At 33.4% G+C, this 25,596-nt stretch overlaps 2 protein-coding genes and 1 pseudogene across 2 annotated transcripts; all 3 read left to right on the forward strand.

The window, feature by feature from the left end:
• The first annotated feature begins 1,167 nt into the window (after positions 1-1,167).
• Positions 1,168-3,696, forward strand: LOC143625268 (uncharacterized; annotated as a pseudogene).
• Positions 3,697-5,377: 1,681 nt separating this feature from the next.
• On the forward strand, positions 5,378-8,174 carry LOC143626215 (amino acid transporter AVT6C-like). The gene is made up of 5 exons (XM_077096365.1): positions 5,378-5,766; positions 6,420-6,572; positions 6,670-6,876; positions 7,012-7,477; positions 8,048-8,174. The coding sequence occupies exons 1-5, from the start codon at positions 5,379-5,381 to the stop codon at positions 8,172-8,174; spliced, it is 1,341 nt and encodes a 446-aa protein (XP_076952480.1). The 5' UTR covers position 5,378.
• Positions 8,175-18,047: 9,873 nt separating this feature from the next.
• LOC143627557 (amino acid transporter AVT6C-like) lies at positions 18,048-20,869 on the forward strand. The gene is made up of 5 exons (XM_077097350.1): positions 18,048-18,436; positions 19,090-19,242; positions 19,340-19,546; positions 19,682-20,147; positions 20,718-20,869. The coding sequence occupies exons 1-5, from the start codon at positions 18,049-18,051 to the stop codon at positions 20,842-20,844; spliced, it is 1,341 nt and encodes a 446-aa protein (XP_076953465.1). The 5' UTR covers position 18,048; the 3' UTR covers positions 20,845-20,869.
• Positions 20,870-25,596: the final 4,727 nt, after the last annotated feature.

Below are 25,596 nucleotides of genomic sequence, written 5' to 3' on the forward strand. Positions count from 1 at the left end.
GACCCCGATTGTAAAAACAAATCCAAACCCCATAATCTTACCTTCTAAGGCTATATGTAGAGGGCGCTGGTTAGGGGCGATTTTCGGCGACAAAGGGCGCAAACACCGCCCCCTAAGCGATATTTGGGCGATTTGGGGCGGGGGGCGGGGTTAGTTTGTCGCCGGCGAGAATGATTAATAATAATATAATAATAATAATATTACCGTTGGGGGGGGGGGGGGGGGGGGTAACGGCTAAATATAAAAAAAAAATTCAAAACTTAATATAAATATCAAACCAATTAAACCATTGCGTGTATAATAATAATAATGTTACCGTTGGGGGGGGGGGTAACGTCTAAATATAAAAAAAAAATTAAAAACTTAATATAATTTAAAGTATATCTAATTTAAAAACCCTATCATACACAAACCCAAACATAAAAATACCAATCATTTTTAATATTTTCATACTTCTTCAAACTCAATGAGTTCCCCGGATTCCACGAACTCTGCCGAGATTTGGATCAATTAATCAACGAGAGTCGAAGAATTCATCAGATTCATCGAAAAGTGGCGGAAGAGCATTTAGAGGTCACGAACGCGGTTCGGGCCGTCGCCAATAACATGGTGTCCGGATTTGCTTCATCTACGGCACCACGCAATGTTGTAAAAGTAGGTTTCCAAGGCCGAGTACTCAACGAGTACTCGCTACAAGGTATGTCGCCGATGCGAGTTTCTTTAATTCCGCCTACAAGCTAAGAACTGATTAAAGGTGGTCAACCTCATTTAGAATCACATCTAGTCGGTGAACTTGAGCCGATTTTTGCTTAAAAAATAAAGTACAACTCGTATATCTTTAATATTAAAGAATAAATATCATTTTTTTTTACTAAATGACTAACAGTTTTTAGAATAATTTATTATTTAAAAATGTATTTCTCTTATTTATATTGATATTTACTTATGTTATTATAAATATTAGTAAATTTATGATATTTGGCATACATATAATATCCAAAAATTAATTTTCTTTATATTTACCATGTCCGAGTACTCTCCGAGTACTCCCAGTACACCTAACTCCCCAGTCGGCCGCCTAGGGTCCGCCTAGCGACTTTTGCAACCTTGGCACCACGTAGACGGTCATATATCATTCGGGATCGTATGCAAGCGAACGCTCGTTTAATGAAGGACTACTTCGACGACACACCTACATTTAACGACGATATGTTTCGACATAGTTTTCGGATGTTCAAGCGTTTATTTTTGCGCATCGTTGGAGATATGGAGCGGGAGTTTGAGTATTTTCAACAGAAACCCGACGCAAGAGGATATTTAGGATTCTCCGCCATCCAAAAGTGTACTTCGGCTCTACGTATCCTCGCATACGGCAACACGACCGATATCAATGACGAGTATTTAAAGAAGGCTGAGAAAACAACGAGAGATGCGTTGGAGAATTTTTTTATCGGTAATATTTAAATTGTTTGTATTAACTATTGTTTTTAATATAAATATTGTTTAATAATTTATTTGTATAGGGATAATACAAGTATACTCTCGTCGTTATTTGAGGATTCCTACTTCAAACGACCTGCCTCACATATATGATGTACACGAAAGCAAACATTCTTTTCCAGGTATGATCGAGAGTATAGATTGCATGCATTGGGAGTGGGCCAACTGTCCAACCGCATGGTGAGGTCAATACACTCGTGGTGACCATGGAGTGCCAACGGTTAGTCTTCAAGCCCACACGACCTCTGGATATGGTCAGCCTACTTCGGCTCAGTCGGGTCCAACAGCGACATAAACGTTCTCAACATGTCACCCGTGTTAGAGTATTACATCAGCCGTAGCATACCGGTCTTACCGTTTTATGCCAACGATACCTTCTATCGTCACGAATACTATTTAGGAGATGGGATATATCTAGAGTACTCGATCATCGTCAAGACGTTTCAAGACCCTATCGAAGAAAAAAGAGATTATTTTAAGAGGAAGCAAGAGTCCGCGAGAAAGGATATTGAGAGGTGTTTCGGGGTTCTAAAAAAACGTTGGCATTATGTGAAAAACCCTTGTCGTGTATGGACGTTGGCAAAAATGAGCGATGCCATGTATACGTGTATCATATTGCATAATATGATTTTAGAAGACGAGGGAAAAGCAATATGTCAACACTATATACCAGGAAGCGTTCCAGAACAGTTCCCTGAACCAACCAAAGACCAACGAACGTATAACATTCACCAGCTCACATCAAGTGATATACATAACCAACTGAAGGTGGATTTGGTTCAACACGTGTGGGATAATCGTCCCGTTGAGGACGAAGATGAGGACGGAGAGGAGGACGAAGACGAGGACGGGGACGAAGATGAAGACGAAGATGAATAGATTAATTTTTTTATTTGTATTTTTATATGTATTTTGTTGTGGTGAGTTTTTTTATTATAATTTATCTTTATTATTCGTGTGTTTTTTTAGTTTTATGTATTTTTTTGTATTTATTTTTTAATTTTAATACATTTTTATTTAATTATTTAAATAAATTGGTTTTTATTTAATTAGTTTAATTATAAAAAGAAAATAATAAAAAAAGACACTGTGGCCTAACTTGTAGCCCCTACATCATTACACCCCAAAAACAAATTTCCACTCAATGCTGACTAGGCGCCACGTGTCACAATTCGCTTCTAATTATAGCCCTGCACTACACATGGTCTAACAACTAAATGTTACTCTCTCTAGGAATTAAACAACTGACCTCATTCTACACAATTGACTTTTATAATTACATTTAACTATAGATATATTGTTAACAATTTATTTAGGAAAATGGTTATTTAAAAAAAAGTTTCCGTCTCTTTTATTTGTTATTCTTTTTTTTTATTTTCTATTTTGTAACTTACCATTTTTTACTTATATTTAAAAATAATCATTAATAGTTGCATAACTCATATCAAAGTTACGTACACTTATAGAAAAGTAGTACTACATATGATATGAACGTTTAGTTGGCACAATACGTAAATACAATACCTTTTTATGAGCTCATTTTGAGTTTATTTACGGTAGCACTTTGTCATAAAAACAAAGCTTTTTATTTTAATAAAAACGTGTGCTTTCTAATGGATAATGTATTTAACGTGTTAAAACTATTATCTGTTTACAACAATTTGAATAACAAAGTTAAATAATGAAAACGACATTAACCATTTCAAAAGTCTATAACTTATTTTTATACAATATATATGGTCATAACATATTATGAAATTGCTGTCTATTAAAAAACTTAAGAAAGTTTTTATTATATGATATAGTTTTGTTAAGTTAAAATAAATAAAACAAAAATGCATATGCATGATACATACTTTGATAACTATCAACTTACATTACTTCTTTTTAGAAAGAAAATAAAAGGTAAACATTTAAATTGTTAAAAACAACCAACTTGAAGTTAATTTTCAATTATTTCGGATAAAATTTATAAGATTCTTCTTTTATAAAAAATATATATATCAAAAGAGTATTGTTACTTTGTTAGGAAACTTATTTATCAAAAATGTGTTGGTTTAAAAATATTTAATGTTTAACAAATTAGATACAAATAGTTGTAAAATTTGTTTGGTAGTCTCTTAATAGACATTAAGAGGCTACCTTTTAACGGTTAATATTCTCTTAATGGTTAGTCTTTTAACCATTCAGACTTAAGGTTAGCTTCTTAATCATTAAAAGACTATGGACCATTAAAAGACAGTCTCCTAATAACCGTTAAGACACTACCAAATAATACCTTAATAAAATTTGTCCTCTCTTTATCCCAAGAGAAACAGAGTATGAATTTGCTTAGGTTCAAGAATCAAGACCAAGTGAATCTATTTATTTATATATCTTCCATAAATAAAATTTATAAGATCTTAATCATCGTCATACACATGTGATCAATTAAAATTATTATAAAAGTTTCGTATAATCAACAACAAATAATGAATTTGTAATACGTAGTGATTGAATACAAAGTAAAATTAGAAAAAAAAATTATTTAATTCTCTCTGTTCACTTTTTTATAGTATCTTTATAAATCATTAATAATAATTAGATTTATCTTTAATTATTAGATTGGATTTAAATCTACTAGATCATTCCTCCAACAAAATACATTTCACGCCTTCATTACCTTTTAGCTTTTGATGATTAAACATTCCAATTTTGGTCGCTTGGGTGTGTGAAACACATGGCCTACAAAAAGGTGTTTGAGATGGGAATTGGATTACTAGAAGTTGGTAGTGATGACCAACCAAAACAAAGTTGCCAAATGCGTAAAGTAACCTACAAACGCACAATTATTTTTGAGCGGATTTACTAAAACACATCGCCACACTTAACCACAACGATCAACTCTAGTTCTTAATCAACTTTATATTATTATCGGGTTGTTAATTTTTTATTGTATTTTAATTAATATATTCTTTTCATTTAAAAAATAATTAATGACGTGACACTTTTCACACCATGTAGAAAGTGAAATCACGCCTCACCTTTTCAGCTTCGTGTAAAAATGAGATGACACTTTAGCGATTGACTCAATGTTTAAGATGTCGTCCCCTTTCGTGCTTCTTTCTTATCTTTCTTCCTATTCTTACCCTTCTCTCTTCACTCGAGTCACATTTCTCATATGTTGTTTAAAAAATAATACACCTAATACTTTCTCTCTTCCATCTCGACGCCACTCTCTCCTCCATCTAAACACCACCTAAGATTTAATCTTTCATTTAAAGAACATGATCATATTCTCTTAGAACATTCACAGCCTAATCCTTATCCATATTCGTATAATTATATTAAACATCATAACTTGTTATCTCCTATGTTCAATTAAATAATAATTTTTTATACATTTATTATTATTATTATTATTTTTCTCACTCCTCTACTCACAACTATTTTCAGAAAATATTAAAAAAATCAAACTGTGAGAAAAGTGAAACCACGAATTTAACTTTTACACATAATATTTCTTTCTCATATACTCACAATAACTTTTTAAAAAGATATTAAAAATTCATTCAATAAGAAACATGAAACTATAAATTTAACTTTCCTATCTAACAAAATTTCTCCTAGTGGGCTACAAAAAGAAAAATCTTCCTTTTGACAATCTTAGCATATTTTATTATTGTCCTTTCCTTGTATTAAAATCTCTTCTTTATATATTTCTTGAGTTGAGTGATGTCGATAATAAAAACAAATCCAAACCCCATAACCTTACCTTTTATAAATCATTTCTGCAATCAACACTGCTGTTGACAATCACACATTTGTTCCTACTTTAATAATAATATTAATATTAATCTCATCACCGTCACCGTCACCGTCACCAAACATCCACCATCATGAAACCCGAAATCAACCCGGATCCAACTTCAACAGTACCCCTTCTACCCAAAACCCACCCGCCGGAAACCGAACTCTCCGGTGAATCTTCCATCTCCGGCGTCGTGTTTAACGTGTCAACCAGCATGATCGGCGCCGGAATCATGTCGATTCCGGCGACCTTAAAGGTTCTTGGAATAATACCCGGGTTTGTTGTTATTATGGTAATGGCGGTGTTGGTGGAAGTGACGGTGGAGTTCTTGTTACGGTACACTAATTACTCCGGCGAGGTGAGTACTTACGGTGGTGTCATGGCGGAGTCGTTTGGGAAGGTGGGTTCGGTTGGGTTGCAGATCTGTGTCATGGTTTCGAACCTTGGTGCACTCATTATTTACTTGATTATTATCGGTAAGTTGTTACTTTTATTATATGTGTTTGATTAATCATTAAAAGATAAATGATCCAATTATAATAAAGAGGCGCACGTATTGATGCTATACATATACATTATGACTCGTATGATGTGCCGGTCTAACATGTTAGACGAACTTGTATGACCGTTTTGACTAGGGTAGAAAATTATAAATGAGTTTATCCGAGTTTGAGTTTGTGTGTTAAAACTTACGAGAGTTTGAGCTTAGCTCATTTCGAACTCTAATGCAACTTTATTTTTAAAGTTTGAGCTCGGCTCATTTTATTACTCTTTAATGATTTAAATGCATTTATATTTTTTTTTTGTATATAGTTTTTTGATTACATATTATACGTTGCTTTTATCATAGTTTTATGTATAATAAATTTATTACAAAAAATAAGTTCAATACAAAAGTTGTATAAATAATATGCTCTAAGCTTGTGAGCTAGCTTGAACTCGAAACGTGAAACCTGGGCTCGTGCTCGGACTCCGTTATTAAAATTAATAGGCCCGAACAAGTTAACTCGGCTTGATTCAAGTTTTTAGGCTTTTAGAACCCTACGTATGAACATTCGACCTTATGGCATGTAGCCATTCAGTTACAGTTTCATTTTCATCAAGCATTTTGATTGATTTCCTTTTGCAGGAGATGTTCTGTCGGGATCCCAATCCGATGGAGTACTACATTCGGGGATCTTACAAGAATGTTTCGGGTTTCATTGGTGGAATTCACGAGCTTATTCGGTCTTGTTCATCGTGCTCTTTGTTATGCTGCCTCTTCTATTGCTTCCTCGAGTAGGTTGGTATTGGTACCCATAATTTTGACTGCTTTTGACTTTCAAAGTCAAACTGACTTAACAACTAATTCATTACTGAGTTACTGTTCTTGTTTACAGAATCATTAGGTCATGCTTCAGCAGTATCAATCCTGTTAGCAGTCGTCTTTGTTGTTGTCATCACGGGGATGGCCATTTACGCAATGCTGGAAGGCAAAACTCAAGAACTCAAACTCGTCCCTGATTTCAGTGACGGGTCTTCTTCGGTTTTCAATCTTTTCACAACCATACCCGTCATCGCCACCGCCTTTTCCTGCCATGTTACTAGTAATATTTTACTTTCATATAATATTATTACATACCCGTTGTTGGGTTGCATGTCAGTGCAACTCAACAACGGGTCTAACTGGTTTGACCATGTGGATATGGTCTGACTCTGACATACTTTTATTTTTCCTATAGTTCACCCAGTGCGAGCGGAGCTTGAAAACCAATCAAACATGAAATCAGCGGTCCGGATATCTCTAGTTCTAAGTGTTGCAATCTACATAGCGGTTGGGTTCGTGGGCTACCTTCTTTTTGGTGACTCGATCATGGCGGATATGTTAGTGAACTTTGATCAAACCGCTAACTTGCCTGGCGGCTTGTTGGTTAACGCGGTTGTTAGATTAAGTTACGCGTTACATTTAATGCTCGTTTTTCCAGTGATCTTTTATAGTCTAAGAGCTAATGTGGACGAAATGATCTTCCCGCGAAAATCCCTTCTAGCCAGTGATACTATGCGATTTGTATCGATCACGTGCGTGTTACTAGCTTTCATCTATTTTGTAGCGATTGCGGTCCCAAACATTTGGTACTTCTTTCAGTTCATGGGATCGACTACCGTTGCTTGCATCGCGTTCGTGTTCCCGGGTGCTATTGTTTTGAGGTAATAATTTCATTCATTTCATATTTGTTGGTTGCAAAATAATTTTAGAAGTTCGTTAATTTATTAAACGAATGAATAAACATGATTGTATGTTCAATTAGTTAAATGAACGCACACAAACAAGGTCTCACTCGTTCATTTTCATACGTATACGTTTGAAAAAGTTTGTGTTCATGTATGCACAAAAATACTATGTGTATTAAATATTTTTACTAGTATGTAATATGAACCAACATGAACAACGTATAAGCCAATATATTCTAAGTATTTATATTTTTCATGAATATATATAATTGTTGTTTGTTCATTTATGTTCATTTCTCTCATAAACGAACAAACATTAGCAAATTTCTTTACATAACAAATGACTACGAATAAGAAAATTTATCAACTTTTTGGTTAAACTTAAACAAGAAAACTGTTCGTGTTTTTTTTGGGTTAAAACTTAAACGAGCCAACGTGAACAAATCCCCTGCTAATGTTTGTGCGGTTCATTTGTTGTCCTTAAAATGTATCTTAAATCTCTCATTTGGAAGGGATCAAAACCGACACCTTATTTTTTATTGCCAGGGATGTTCACGGGATTTCTTCGAAAGTAGATCGGACGATGGCGATAGTGGTGGTGATCCTGGCTGTGGTGACTAGTGTTATTGCCATTTCAACTAATTTGTATAGTTCAACCGGAAACAATTCCTAATTTTTTATTTGTTGTAATCAAAAGGACATAAATGATACTAAATATGATTTATAATACTTTCTTGAAAACTCAGTTCTTCTATGAATTACTGTATAAAGTTATGCATATTGTACTTGTTTTTTAGAATGTTTGGTTGTTCATTATAAAACAAAACGTTTTGTTTGCTAACGTCTCTTCTTTTTCATGTCCTGAATATAATATTAACAACAATTATTAATAAGATTAAAAGGTTATGGCCTACCTATTCATTTTTCTGTCGGTTTATAATGATATTAACAACAATAATAACACTTTATTTTTAAAGCAGAAGGTTTTGGTTTTTCAAGTTGGTTATATAAATAGACCTCTACTTTTATTTAATTATTTAACCAGATAGTAAACCTGCCGCGTTGTGACAGTAGAATACGAATTCAGTTGGTATCATTTTAGTTTTTGCAACACCAAGGCTAAATATAAATTAATTTTGTAAATACCCAAAAGAGTATCGGGACACATACAACTTACAATCCAAGTGACACGAATTTGGTCGCCGTCGATTAGGTTCGTGTCGATATATGCATTAAACCCTAAAAGTTAATTAATAGACGCCCAAAATAGTATTGAAACTCGTATAGCCTATGATACAAAAAAAATAATATATTTAAAACGACGCTTATTCGGTCGGTAATAGACGGACATAGCAGTGGCGAGTCGATGTGAATTCGAGCGTTATCAGCTACGTTTGTTACGTTACCGAAAGTCCGAAACTAAACCCAAAACTAATTTCCTCAAGTTAGTATATTTAAATAAACACGGGAGTTGGGTCGATAAGTTGACGCAAATTTTTCGGTATTAGTTAGGTCTACAATTATGGAACTAAACCTAAAAACATTTATCATATTTTAAACAAAAAAACTTGTTTTTATATGTAAATAGATAATAAAAACACAAAAAAGAGTAGCTAAAACATTTTGTAGCGAAGAGACTTGATTAAGAAAAAAAATTACCGTTAATATAACAACAAAACAACAAACATAACAAAAAAAAACATGAAGCCAGAGGCTCGAACTCAGGTGAGGTGGAATCTTTTGCCTTCGAAAGATTTAGGAAATACCACTTTAGCCATCAGACCAAAGCATCAGTATAGATAAACATTAAAATTAAATATAAAAATCATCAAATAGTTGGTGCTAAAAAGATCCTGTGGCACCGACTTTTTGATATTTATCTATAGTATTAATTCTATATTGAAAGCATTCGAATCTTTATAGTACAAAAGATGTGCACGCAAAAGCCTTGAAACTATACTCTTAAAACCTATTATAAATCTAAAAAGAAGTTACGTTTAGAAAAAAGGACACACTTACAAATGACATTGACCTTCTGGTACAAAACATACGAGTATTGATCAAGACTCGAGACTTTTAAGGTCACATGTTTCTTAAGGGGGTTTTCCGATAGTAGTTAGTTTCCTCGATGTTGTGCTAAGTGAGTTAGGTCTGAAGCGTCAAAATTCAACGTAAACGGTTAATATTTCGTATCTGAAAGACTTACTCGGATAATATAGATGATTTCAAACACTGTGAAAAAAATTGGATACATGTGATGTAGTCACGCCTTGCTTCATAAACTTTTAAAAGATCTCATTTAACATGTGTGATGTTATACAGTACTATTTTTTATAAAATATATTTTTATTGTATCCATTGATGCCTTTCAATTATTTATAATGATTCATGTAGATTACGTTTCAAACCTATATATTTAAATGATTACTAACAAAAAGAATCAACTTCCAAATAAATCCAACCCAATGAGATCTTCTCAAGGATTGAATCCAAGTGGTATTCAACATTGCCAGCACTACTTGTATCTTAAATAACTATATTTTAATTGATAGTTGTGTGAGGTGTCATACAATAATATTTATGATATTATTATTTATAATATTTATAATCATGAATGAAGTTTTCAATATTATAATTAATGATACAACAATAATACATTTCATATATTCATTAATTTAGTAATTTTACATTAAAGACAATATAGTGGGATTCTCTCGCTCAATACGGCCACACAAACAGCATGTACATGTAGTGCATAATATGGGAAAAAAAACACCTTTTAACCAGCTCGTATTAAAACTGAAAACCATAAAAAAAAGGATATTGGTTTTTAATACTCTCAACTTTCACTCATTGGACAATAACACTCTCAACTTACAATTTATCCCTCACCACTCCCAACTTGTAACTTGTTTTCTTCTAACACTCCCGAACTTAACGGACCATAACTCCGTTAGTTTTTTTGCTGATGTGGCATATTTTTGCTGCTTTGGCATGCTATGTGGAAAAGATATTATTTAAAAAAAAATAGAAAACCCAAAAACACAAATACTAGGTATCTATATACACACACAAATGTCTATACACGCACACACATGCAGACACAAACACCACCGCCGTGTACACCACCTCTGTCTACACCACCACCACCACAAAACTCCACCACTTCTGGCCTCTATTGCCAGCTTCACACCACCGTCAGCCTCACTTTCTTCATTACCAGCAGTGGTTTCCGCCGGGGTGGCAGTGGCGGCGGAACTCGCCAATCTCCTTAATCTTATTATGCAGTTTTGTTACTTAATTGTATTGTCCTTTGTGTCTTTGTTGTTAAAAAAGCACCGCCAACAACTACATGCGAATCTAACAAGTAATCTTCAAGTGCCGTCATCACGTTTTTCTGGCGAGTTCTGCCGGTAATAATAGAGTAGCAATTCAAGGTAATAAACATTGTGTTCTACTTTTTTCTTTATTCTGATCAAAAGCCCTATTCTAATGTATTCAAACTGTAAACAAAAGAATTAAATTTTAGCAAAGTTTGGTCTAGGGTTTGGTGGTGATGGTGAAGGCAGTCAGACAGACAGTGGAGGCTGGCGGCGGTTGAAGAAACCGGTGGTGGTGGAGGCCGATGTGGTGGTGTAGACGGTGGTGATGGTTTGTTGGTGGTATTTGTAGTAGTGTGCATGTGTGTATGTATACAATATTTATGTTTTTGGGATTTCTTTTAAATAATGTATTTTCCACGTAGCATGCTAAATCAGCGAATACATGCCACGTTAGCAAAAAAACTAACGGAGTTAGGGTCCGTTAAGTTCGGGAGTGATTGAAGAAAACAAGTTACAAGTTGAGTGGTGAGAGACAAATCGTAAGTTGAGAGTGTTATTGTCGAATAAGAAAAAGTTGAGAGTATTAAAAACCAATATCTCTAAAAAAAATTACCGGTACCGATAACGATGTTGTTTAGTCGATCTCGGATATGTTTGGTACGTTAACAATACAACATTATAGTAGTATGGCATGGTAGAATCGTTTATGATATAATAAAATGTTTTATTTGAACATAACATTGCTCTTAACAAAAATTATGTCCAAACGTAAAAAATATATACACGTGTAGTTGTGTATTTATATTTATTTAAAAAATAACGAACCTAATAGAAAGATCAAATTAAAAGATAAAGTCATAGTAAAATCTAGTGAAAGTCTAAATCATATGAAAAGATTTGATAGGGTGGATACTATTGAGACAGAAATGATAATGATAAAGATATAAAAAAATATTATTTAACTGAATCTTCACTTGAATAGAGATAGCAATGAGGCAAGTCGTGGATAAGCAATTAAGCATCGACAATCTCAATCAAATACCCGAATAAAACAATATTTCATAAACGGTCCTTTACTCAACGTGTACTCAACTGATTATTAACAGACGAGCGTTGATATATCTGCATGCTTCGGGTATATATGTTACTTTGTTAAAAACTATAAGATTCCCGAGTACTTTTGAAACAACCTGCTTTTTATAACTTTATTGCATAAGGAAATTAGAAATATAAAAATGTGAGTTTATTAATATATTACTCTATCACCCATGGACAAAGTAGGATGAAAATAAAATGGAAATGTTTTTTTAGTATTATTTGAGTAAACAAGCATACGTGTTTTAGTTAACAAGGTCATATAACATCTAATCATCTAATACTGTAACGGTTACCATACCAAAATGCCTATTCTATGTTTTGTGTTTTGTCATTGGATTCGGGAATTTTTATTTTATTTTATTAATGTATTTATCTATTTTGTTGTTGTGTCATCCTTCGACAAGTTCGACATATTCATGTACAAATGGGTGCCATTGGAAAATGGGCACATGTTTGAATGAGTGCTTTTGTGCTTATAAGTACAAACATTTCTACACATTTGTTTGCTATTACTAAAATCACATAAATCACTTGTAAAACCCCTATTTTTATTTTATTTTTCTAGTTTTTGACTTTTCATTAGATTAACAAACTGATTAAGTAAAGTAACATATAAACAAGCAACAAGCGATGCCACGATAGCGAAGTAGTTGTAACTTGTTGCTATAGAATCACAGTTTAAGCATCCACAGATTGTTGCAGTATTCGCTATTTCCGTATTTCGTCCAACTTATCATCTTACGTCCATAACCGATTAACATTCTACACACGATATTTAATTATATTTTTTGAGTAAATTCGTGAATTATTAAAAGGAAACTAGCGAAAACAGGAGAGTAAAGTATTTTAAATACAATTATACAAAAGGTTAATTAACTAATAATATAGGTTATAACAAATCCTCACTTGTAATGTTGTTTCAGACATGAGTTGAATTTCCACGTTTGATTGACAAGGACTTTATAGTTTTTAATTTTTTATACTTTTGTTACGTTAATAACAATACATGGTATATGCACACCAAAATTGAGTTTGTCTTGAATACCAAATAAATCCAAGTAAAAAAGAAAAAGAGAAAGAGGACAATGTGTTCCAGGTTGGACGTCCGGATTCATCCCAAGTTAAATTGCTCTTAGTCAAATAATTAAGTATTAAAATGTTGTTAGTCTTTATCATCTTACCTCATTAACGTCTAGATACATTTAATTGTATCTCTAATTACACATGCCACCCTCTTTTTTTCTTTATTTTAGCCTTCAAAAATCTATTCACAAAATAAAAATAAAAAATAAATGTCTATTTTAAACATCGTTTAGTAAAATGCGAATGGATACTTCAGATAATTGAGTCCGGTATCATCTAATAACATTGTCTCTCTCATTTCACATTTTTTTTTTATTACTTTTTATTTCACATGTTTAAATGATAATTTTGCACTTAATTTAAACCAACTTTTTGGCTTAATAAATACACTCCCTACCATTTTTATGCTTACTACAACAATCACACACAAGTACACTGTACACAAAACACTTGCACTCAGTCTTAATCATCTGACCACAAAACCGTCCACATACATTTAACCGTACACCACTCGCCACATCCACCCCTACCTACATTCCAGTTATACATGTCCACATAATTTTCCAATTCTACCCTCCACATAACCACCTCACCATACCCATTTCCGTCATTTCACCCACCCCAATCAAATTATAAAACCAACACCCAATAACAAACTCAACACGTCTAATAATAACAACAAATACAGTGATGACGTCAGCAAACTCCGATACCATAACTCCATTATTACCGGAACACGATACTCCGGAGAAGCAGCCGTCGGTGTCTGGAGCCGTGTTCAATGTTTCCACAAGTATTATCGGTCCCGGAATCATGTCGATTCCGGCGATTCTTAAGGTGCTCGGAGTTGTTCCAGCGTTCGTGTTGATTGTGTTGATTGCGGTTCTGGTGGATGTTTCGGTGGAGTTCTTGTCGAAGCACGAGATGAATCTGACCTGATCCATGACGATGTTTCCACGGATTTCGAGATGAACGAACCACGCCTTGATCTTCTTCTCCGGCTGGTTTGGATCTGCAATGACTTTTTGGGGGTGTGGAGGTGACCGCTAAGAAATCTCCAGGATCTCTTGTTCACAGACACAAAAATATGGTGGTGGCTCTTATTGAGAATGACCAACCCCTAATAAGGAGGTGGAGACCTCCTTATATAGGGAGCCTCATGGCCACCATCATGGTACCCTAATGGGCCTAGCCCAGTTAGGGTTACCTCCACAAAACCCCCTCAGCCCAATAACATTGTATTAGTCCATATAATAAAATAAGCCAAACATAATAAATTTAGGGTCGTAAAACCGGGTTTAGTACCATACCCCTACAAGCCCCCCCCCCCCCAAGTCCAGCGTTGCTCCTGGGCGCGCAAGCGTTTAGGTGGAACGCTGGACTTTATGAGGTGTGTTAGGGCGTGAGGCGGTTTTTTCCCTTTTCTTCGGCCTTATCTTTATTGTCTTTGAGTTTTGGGAGGTTTTCTTCATGATGGTAACGTGTTGTGGTTTTTATGATAATGATGGTGCACTAGCATGAATAAGATATAGCACGCCGAATAATAAAAGCCTGCGCGCGAGGCGACTTATGAGCTATAAGAATAATAAAAGCTTGCGCGCGAGGCGTCTTACGAGCTATAAGAATAATAAAAGCTTGCGCGCGCGGCGTCTTACGAGCTATAAGAATAATAAAGGCTTGCGCGCGCGGCGTCTTACGAGCTATAAGAATAATAAAGGCTTGCGCGCGAGGCGTCTTACGAGCTATGAGAATAATAAAGCTTGCGCGCGAGGCGACTTATGAGCTATGAGAATAATAAAAGCTTGCGCGCGAGACGTCTTACGAGCTATAAGAATAATAAAAGCTTGCGCGCGCGGCGTCTTACGAGCTATGAGAATAATAAAAGCTTGCGCGCGCGGCGTCTTACGAGCTATGAGAATAACAAAGCTTGCGCGCGAGGCGACTTATGAGCTATAAGAATAATCGTCCCGTTGAGGACGAAGATGAGGACGGAGAGGAGGACGAAGACGAGGACGGGGACGAAGATGAAGACGAAGATGAATAGATTAATTTTTTTATTTGTATTTTTATATGTATTTTGTTGTGGTGAGTTTTTTTATTATAATTTATCTTTATTATTCGTGTGTTTTTTTAGTTTTATGTATTTTTTTGTATTTATTTTTTAATTTTAATACATTTTTATTTAATTATTTAAATAAATTGGTTTTTATTTAATTAGTTTAATTATAAAAAGAAAATAATAAAAAAAGACACTGTGGCCTAACTTGTAGCCCCTACATCATTACACCCCAAAAACAAATTTCCACTCAATGCTGACTAGGCGCCACGTGTCACAATTCGCTTCTAATTATAGCCCTGCACTACACATGGTCTAACAACTAAATGTTACTCTCTCTAGGAATTAAACAACTGACCTCATTCTACACAATTGACTTTTATAATTACATTTAACTATAGATATATTGTTAACAATTTATTTAGGAAAATGGTTATTTAAAAAAAAGTTTCCGTCTCTTTTATTTGTTATTCTTTTTTTTTATTTTCTATTTTGTAACTTACCATTTTTTACTTATATTTAAAAATAATCATTAATAGTTGCATAACTCATATCAAAGTTACGTACACTTATAGAAAAGTAGTACTACATATGATATGAACGTTTAGTTGGCACAATACGTAAATACAATACCTTTTTATGAGCTCATTTTGAGTTTATTTACGGTAGCACTTTGTCATAAAAACAAAGCTTTTTATTTTAATAAAAACGTGTGCTTTCTAATGGATAATGTATTTAACGTGTTAAAACTATTATCTGTTTACAACAATTTGAATAACAAAGTTAAATAATGAAAACGACATTAACCATTTCAAAAGTCTATAACTTATTTTTATACAATATATATGGTCATAACATATTATGAAATTGCTGTCTATTAAAAAACTTAAGAAAGTTTTTATTATATGATATAGTTTTGTTAAGTTAAAATAAATAAAACAAAAATGCATATGCATGATACATACTTTGATAACTATCAACTTACATTACTTCTTTTTAGAAAGAAAATAAAAGGTAAACATTTAAATTGTTAAAAACAACCAACTTGAAGTTAATTTTCAATTATTTCGGATAAAATTTATAAGATTCTTCTTTTATAAAAAATATATATATCAAAAGAGTATTGTTACTTTGTTAGGAAACTTATTTATCAAAAATGTGTTGGTTTAAAAATATTTAATGTTTAACAAATTAGATACAAATAGTTGTAAAATTTGTTTGGTAGTCTCTTAATAGACATTAAGAGGCTACCTTTTAACGGTTAATATTCTCTTAATGGTTAGTCTTTTAACCATTCAGACTTAAGGTTAGCTTCTTAATCATTAAAAGACTATGGACCATTAAAAGACAGTCTCCTAATAACCGTTAAGACACTACCAAATAATACCTTAATAAAATTTGTCCTCTCTTTATCCCAAGAGAAACAGAGTATGAATTTGCTTAGGTTCAAGAATCAAGACCAAGTGAATCTATTTATTTATATATCTTCCATAAATAAAATTTATAAGATCTTAATCATCGTCATACACATGTGATCAATTAAAATTATTATAAAAGTTTCGTATAATCAACAACAAATAATGAATTTGTAATACGTAGTGATTGAATACAAAGTAAAATTAGAAAAAAAAATTATTTAATTCTCTCTGTTCACTTTTTTATAGTATCTTTATAAATCATTAATAATAATTAGATTTATCTTTAATTATTAGATTGGATTTAAATCTACTAGATCATTCCTCCAACAAAATACATTTCACGCCTTCATTACCTTTTAGCTTTTGATGATTAAACATTCCAATTTTGGTCGCTTGGGTGTGTGAAACACATGGCCTACAAAAAGGTGTTTGAGATGGGAATTGGATTACTAGAAGTTGGTAGTGATGACCAACCAAAACAAAGTTGCCAAATGCGTAAAGTAACCTACAAACGCACAATTATTTTTGAGCGGATTTACTAAAACACATCGCCACACTTAACCACAACGATCAACTCTAGTTCTTAATCAACTTTATATTATTATCGGGTTGTTAATTTTTTATTGTATTTTAATTAATATATTCTTTTCATTTAAAAAATAATTAATGACGTGACACTTTTCACACCATGTAGAAAGTGAAATCACGCCTCACCTTTTCAGCTTCGTGTAAAAATGAGATGACACTTTAGCGATTGACTCAATGTTTAAGATGTCGTCCCCTTTCGTGCTTCTTTCTTATCTTTCTTCCTATTCTTACCCTTCTCTCTTCACTCGAGTCACATTTCTCATATGTTGTTTAAAAAATAATACACCTAATACTTTCTCTCTTCCATCTCGACGCCACTCTCTCCTCCATCTAAACACCACCTAAGATTTAATCTTTCATTTAAAGAACATGATCATATTCTCTTAGAACATTCACAGCCTAATCCTTATCCATATTCGTATAATTATATTAAACATCATAACTTGTTATCTCCTATGTTCAATTAAATAATAATTTTTTATACATTTATTATTATTATTATTATTTTTCTCACTCCTCTACTCACAACTATTTTCAGAAAATATTAAAAAAATCAAACTGTGAGAAAAGTGAAACCACGAATTTAACTTTTACACATAATATTTCTTTCTCATATACTCACAATAACTTTTTAAAAAGATATTAAAAATTCATTCAATAAGAAACATGAAACTATAAATTTAACTTTCCTATCTAACAAAATTTCTCCTAGTGGGCTACAAAAAGAAAAATCTTCCTTTTGACAATCTTAGCATATTTTATTATTGTCCTTTCCTTGTATTAAAATCTCTTCTTTATATATTTCTTGAGTTGAGTGATGTCGATAATAAAAACAAATCCAAACCCCATAACCTTACCTTTTATAAATCATTTCTGCAATCAACACTGCTGTTGACAATCACACATTTGTTCCTACTTTAATAATAATATTAATATTAATCTCATCACCGTCACCGTCACCGTCACCAAACATCCACCATCATGAAACCCGAAATCAACCCGGATCCAACTTCAACAGTACCCCTTCTACCCAAAACCCACCCGCCGGAAACCGAACTCTCCGGTGAATCTTCCATCTCCGGCGTCGTGTTTAACGTGTCAACCAGCATGATCGGCGCCGGAATCATGTCGATTCCGGCGACCTTAAAGGTTCTTGGAATAATACCCGGGTTTGTTGTTATTATGGTAATGGCGGTGTTGGTGGAAGTGACGGTGGAGTTCTTGTTACGGTACACTAATTACTCCGGCGAGGTGAGTACTTACGGTGGTGTCATGGCGGAGTCGTTTGGGAAGGTGGGTTCGGTTGGGTTGCAGATCTGTGTCATGGTTTCGAACCTTGGTGCACTCATTATTTACTTGATTATTATCGGTAAGTTGTTACTTTTATTATATGTGTTTGATTAATCATTAAAAGATAAATGATCCAATTATAATAAAGAGGCGCACGTATTGATGCTATACATATACATTATGACTCGTATGATGTGCCGGTCTAACATGTTAGACGAACTTGTATGACCGTTTTGACTAGGGTAGAAAATTATAAATGAGTTTATCCGAGTTTGAGTTTGTGTGTTAAAACTTACGAGAGTTTGAGCTTAGCTCATTTCGAACTCTAATGCAACTTTATTTTTAAAGTTTGAGCTCGGCTCATTTTATTACTCTTTAATGATTTAAATGCATTTATATTTTTTTTTTGTATATAGTTTTTTGATTACATATTATACGTTGCTTTTATCATAGTTTTATGTATAATAAATTTATTACAAAAAATAAGTTCAATACAAAAGTTGTATAAATAATATGCTCTAAGCTTGTGAGCTAGCTTGAACTCGAAACGTGAAACCTGGGCTCGTGCTCGGACTCCGTTATTAAAATTAATAGGCCCGAACAAGTTAACTCGGCTTGATTCAAGTTTTTAGGCTTTTAGAACCCTACGTATGAACATTCGACCTTATGGCATGTAGCCATTCAGTTACAGTTTCATTTTCATCAAGCATTTTGATTGATTTCCTTTTGCAGGAGATGTTCTGTCGGGATCCCAATCCGATGGAGTACTACATTCGGGGATCTTACAAGAATGTTTCGGGTTTCATTGGTGGAATTCACGAGCTTATTCGGTCTTGTTCATCGTGCTCTTTGTTATGCTGCCTCTTCTATTGCTTCCTCGAGTAGGTTGGTATTGGTACCCATAATTTTGACTGCTTTTGACTTTCAAAGTCAAACTGACTTAACAACTAATTCATTACTGAGTTACTGTTCTTGTTTACAGAATCATTAGGTCATGCTTCAGCAGTATCAATCCTGTTAGCAGTCGTCTTTGTTGTTGTCATCACGGGGATGGCCATTTACGCAATGCTGGAAGGCAAAACTCAAGAACTCAAACTCGTCCCTGATTTCAGTGACGGGTCTTCTTCGGTTTTCAATCTTTTCACAACCATACCCGTCATCGCCACCGCCTTTTCCTGCCATGTTACTAGTAATATTTTACTTTCATATAATATTATTACATACCCGTTGTTGGGTTGCATGTCAGTGCAACTCAACAACGGGTCTAACTGGTTTGACCATGTGGATATGGTCTGACTCTGACATACTTTTATTTTTCCTATAGTTCACCCAGTGCGAGCGGAGCTTGAAAACCAATCAAACATGAAATCAGCGGTCCGGATATCTCTAGTTCTAAGTGTTGCAATCTACATAGCGGTTGGGTTCGTGGGCTACCTTCTTTTTGGTGACTCGATCATGGCGGATATGTTAGTGAACTTTGATCAAACCGCTAACTTGCCTGGCGGCTTGTTGGTTAACGCGGTTGTTAGATTAAGTTACGCGTTACATTTAATGCTCGTTTTTCCAGTGATCTTTTATAGTCTAAGAGCTAATGTGGACGAAATGATCTTCCCGCGAAAATCCCTTCTAGCCAGTGATACTATGCGATTTGTATCGATCACGTGCGTGTTACTAGCTTTCATCTATTTTGTAGCGATTGCGGTCCCAAACATTTGGTACTTCTTTCAGTTCATGGGATCGACTACCGTTGCTTGCATCGCGTTCGTGTTCCCGGGTGCTATTGTTTTGAGGTAATAATTTCATTCATTTCATATTTGTTGGTTGCAAAATAATTTTAGAAGTTCGTTAATTTATTAAACGAATGAATAAACATGATTGTATGTTCAATTAGTTAAATGAACGCACACAAACAAGGTCTCACTCGTTCATTTTCATACGTATACGTTTGAAAAAGTTTGTGTTCATGTATGCACAAAAATACTATGTGTATTAAATATTTTTACTAGTATGTAATATGAACCAACATGAACAACGTATAAGCCAATATATTCTAAGTATTTATATTTTTCATGAATATATATAATTGTTGTTTGTTCATTTATGTTCATTTCTCTCATAAACGAACAAACATTAGCAAATTTCTTTACATAACAAATGACTACGAATAAGAAAATTTATCAACTTTTTGGTTAAACTTAAACAAGAAAACTGTTCGTGTTTTTTTTGGGTTAAAACTTAAACGAGCCAACGTGAACAAATCCCCTGCTAATGTTTGTGCGGTTCATTTGTTGTCCTTAAAATGTATCTTAAATCTCTCATTTGGAAGGGATCAAAACCGACACCTTATTTTTTATTGCCAGGGATGTTCACGGGATTTCTTCGAAAGTAGATCGGACGATGGCGATAGTGGTGGTGATCCTGGCTGTGGTGACTAGTGTTATTGCCATTTCAACTAATTTGTATAGTTCAATCGGAAACAATTCCTAATTTTTTATTTGTTGTAATCAAAAGGACATAAATGATACTAAATATGATTTATAATACTTTCTTGAAAACTCAGTTCTTCTATGAATTACTGTATAAAGTTATGCATATTGTACTTGTTTTTTAGAATGTTTGGTTGTTCATTATAAAACAAAACGTTTTGTTTGCTAACGTCTCTTCTTTTTCATGTCCTGAATATAATATTAACAACAATTATTAATAAGATTAAAAGGTTATGGCCTACCTATTCATTTTTCTGTCGGTTTATAATGATATTAACAACAATAATAACACTTTATTTTTAAAGCAGAAGGTTTTGGTTTTTCAAGTTGGTTATATAAATAGACCTCTACTTTTATTTAATTATTTAACCAGATAGTAAACCTGCCGCGTTGTGACAGTAGAATACGAATTCAGTTGGTATCATTTTAGTTTTTGCAACACCAAGGCTAAATATAAATTAATTTTGTAAATACCCAAAAGAGTATCGGGACACATACAACTTACAATCCAAGTGACACGAATTTGGTCGCCGTCGATTAGGTTCGTGTCGATATATGCATTAAACCCTAAAAGTTAATTAATAGACGCCCAAAATAGTATTGAAACTCGTATAGCCTATGATACAAAAAAAATAATATATTTAAAACGACGCTTATTCGGTCGGTAATAGACGGACATAGCAGTGGCGAGTCGATGTGAATTCGAGCGTTATCAGCTACGTTTGTTACGTTACCGAAAGTCCGAAACTAAACCCAAAACTAATTTCCTCAAGTTAGTATATTTAAATAAACACGGGAGTTGGGTCGATAAGTTGACGCAAATTTTTCGGTATTAGTTAGGTCTACAATTATGGAACTAAACCTAAAAACATTTATCATATTTTAAACAAAAAAACTTGTTTTTATATGTAAATAGATAATAAAAACACAAAAAAGAGTAGCTAAAACATTTTGTAGCGAAGAGACTTGATTAAGAAAAAAAATTACCGTTAATATAACAACAAAACAACAAACATAACAAAAAAAAACATGAAGCCAGAGGCTCGAACTCAGGTGAGGTGGAATCTTTTGCCTTCGAAAGATTTAGGAAATACCACTTTAGCCATCAGACCAAAGCATCAGTATAGATAAACATTAAAATTAAATATAAAAATCATCAAATAGTTGGTGCTAAAAAGATCCTGTGGCACCGACTTTTTGATATTTATCTATAGTATTAATTCTATATTGAAAGCATTCGAATCTTTATAGTACAAAAGATGTGCACGCAAAAGCCTTGAAACTATACTCTTAAAACCTATTATAAATCTAAAAAGAAGTTACGTTTAGAAAAAAGGACACACTTACAAATGACATTGACCTTCTGGTACAAAACATACGAGTATTGATCAAGACTCGAGACTTTTAAGGTCACATGTTTCTTAAGGGGGTTTTCCGATAGTAGTTAGTTTCCTCGATGTTGTGCTAAGTGAGTTAGGTCTGAAGCGTCAAAATTCAACGTAAACGGTTAATATTTCGTATCTGAAAGACTTACTCGGATAATATAGATGATTTCAAACACTGTGAAAAAAATTGGATACATGTGATGTAGTCACGCCTTGCTTCATAAACTTTTAAAAGATCTCATTTAACATGTGTGATGTTATACAGTACTATTTTTTATAAAATATATTTTTATTGTATCCATTGATGCCTTTCAATTATTTATAATGATTCATGTAGATTACGTTTCAAACCTATATATTTAAATGATTACTAACAAAAAGAATCAACTTCCAAATAAATCCAACCCAATGAGATCTTCTCAAGGATTGAATCCAAGTGGTATTCAACATTGCCAGCACTACTTGTATCTTAAATAACTATATTTTAATTGATAGTTGTGTGAGGTGTCATACAATAATATTTATGATATTATTATTTATAATATTTATAATCATGAATGAAGTTTTCAATATTATAATTAATGATACAACAATAATACATTTCATATATTCATTAATTTAGTAATTTTACATTAAAGACAATATAGTGGGATTCTCTCGCTCAATACGGCCACACAAACAGCATGTACATGTAGTGCATAATATGGGAAAAAAAACACCTTTTAACCAACTCGTATTAAAACTGAAAACCATAAAAAAAAGGATATTGGTTTTTAATACTCTCAACTTTCACTCATTGGACAATAACACTCTCAACTTACAATTTATCCCTCACCACTCCCAACTTGTAACTTGTTTTCTTCTAACACTCCCGAACTTAACGGACCATAACTCCGTTAGTTTTTTTGCTGATGTGGCATATTTTTGCTGCTTTGGCATGCTATGTGGAAAAGATATTATTTAAAAAAAAATAGAAAACCCAAAAACACAAATACTAGGTATCTATATACACACACAAATGTCTATACACGCACACACATGCAGACACAAACACCACCGCCGTGTACACCACCTCTGTCTACACCACCACCACCACAAAACTCCACCACTTCTGGCCTCTATTGCCAGCTTCACACCACCGTCAGCCTCACTTTCTTCATTACCAGCAGTGGTTTCCGCCGGGGTGGCAGTGGCGGCGGAACTCGCCAATCTCCTTAATCTTATTATGCAGTTTTGTTACTTAATTGTATTGTCCTTTGTGTCTTTGTTGTTAAAAAAGCACCGCCAACAACTACATGCGAATCTAACAAGTAATCTTCAAGTGCCGTCATCACGTTTTTCTGGCGAGTTCTGCCGGTAATAATAGAGTAGCAATTCAAGGTAATAAACATTGTGTTCTACTTTTTTCTTTATTCTGATCAAAAGCCCTATTCTAATGTATTCAAACTGTAAACAAAAGAATTAAATTTTAGCAAAGTTTGGTCTAGGGTTTGGTGGTGATGGTGAAGGCAGTCAGACAGACAGTGGAGGCTGGCGGCGGTTGAAGAAACCGGTGGTGGTGGAGGCCGATGTGGTGGTGTAGACGGTGGTGATGGTTTGTTGGTGGTATTTGTAGTAGTGTGCATGTGTGTATGTATACAATATTTATGTTTTTGGGATTTCTTTTAAATAATGTATTTTCCACGTAGCATGCTAAATCAGCGAATACATGCCACGTTAGCAAAAAAACTAACGGAGTTAGGGTCCGTTAAGTTCGGGAGTGATTGAAGAAAACAAGTTACAAGTTGAGTGGTGAGAGACAAATCGTAAGTTGAGAGTGTTATTGTCGAATAAGAAAAAGTTGAGAGTATTAAAAACCAATATCTCTAAAAAAAATTACCGGTACCGATAACGATGTTGTTTAGTCGATCTCGGATATGTTTGGTACGTTAACAATACAACATTATAGTAGTATGGCATGGTAGAATCGTTTATGATATAATAAAATGTTTTATTTGAACATAACATTGCTCTTAACAAAAATTATGTCCAAACGTAAAAAATATATACACGTGTAGTTGTGTATTTATATTTATTTAAAAAATAACGAACCTAATAGAAAGATCAAATTAAAAGATAAAGTCATAGTAAAATCTAGTGAAAGTCTAAATCATATGAAAAGATTTGACAGGGTGGATACTATTGAGACAGAAATGATAATGATAAAGATATAAAAAAATATTATTTAACTGAATCTTCACTTGAATAGAGATAGCAATGAGGCAAGTCGTGGATAAGCAATTAAGCATCGACAATCTCAATCAAATACCCGAATAAAACAATATTTCATAAACGGTCCTTTACTCAACGTGTACTCAACTGATTATTAACAGACGAGCGTTGATATATCTGCATGCTTCGGGTATATATGTTACTTTGTTAAAAACTATAAGATTCCCGAGTACTTTTGAAACAACCTGCTTTTTATAACTTTATTGCATAAGGAAATTAGAAATATAAAAATGTGAGTTTATTAATATATTACTCTATCACCCATGGACAAAGTAGGATGAAAATAAAATGGAAATGTTTTTTTAGTATTATTTGAGTAAACAAGCATACGTGTTTTAGTTAACAAGGTCATATAACATCTAATCATCTAATACTGTAACGGTTACCATACCAAAATGCCTATTCTATGTTTTGTGTTTTGTCATTGGATTCGGGAATTTTTATTTTATTTTATTAATGTATTTATCTATTTTGTTGTTGTGTCATCCTTCGACAAGTTCGACATATTCATGTACAAATGGGTGCCATTGGAAAATGGGCACATGTTTGAATGAGTGCTTTTGTGCTTATAAGTACAAACATTTCTACACATTTGTTTGCTATTACTAAAATCACATAAATCACTTGTAAAACCCCTATTTTTATTTTATTTTTCTAGTTTTTGACTTTTCATTAGATTAACAAACTGATTAAGTAAAGTAACATATAAACAAGCAACAAGCGATGCCACGATAGCGAAGTAGTTGTAACTTGTTGCTATAGAATCACAGTTTAAGCATCCACAGATTGTTGCAGTATTCGCTATTTCCGTATTTCGTCCAACTTATCATCTTACGTCCATAACCGATTAACATTCTACACACGATATTTAATTATATTTTTTGAGTAAATTCGTGAATTATTAAAAGGAAACTAGCGAAAACAGGAGAGTAAAGTATTTTAAATACAATTATACAAAAGGTTAATTAACTAATAATATAGGTTATAACAAATCCTCACTTGTAATGTTGTTTCAGACATGAGTTGAATTTCCACGTTTGATTGACAAGGACTTTATAGTTTTTAATTTTTTATACTTTTGTTACGTTAATAACAAT

The sequence above is a fragment of the Bidens hawaiensis genome, unplaced genomic scaffold, assembly GCF_021521415.1.
Source record: "Bidens hawaiensis isolate Kalapana, Puna unplaced genomic scaffold, B.hawaiensis_p1.1 tig00000458_1, whole genome shotgun sequence".
Taxonomy (NCBI): domain Eukaryota; kingdom Viridiplantae; phylum Streptophyta; class Magnoliopsida; order Asterales; family Asteraceae; genus Bidens; species Bidens hawaiensis.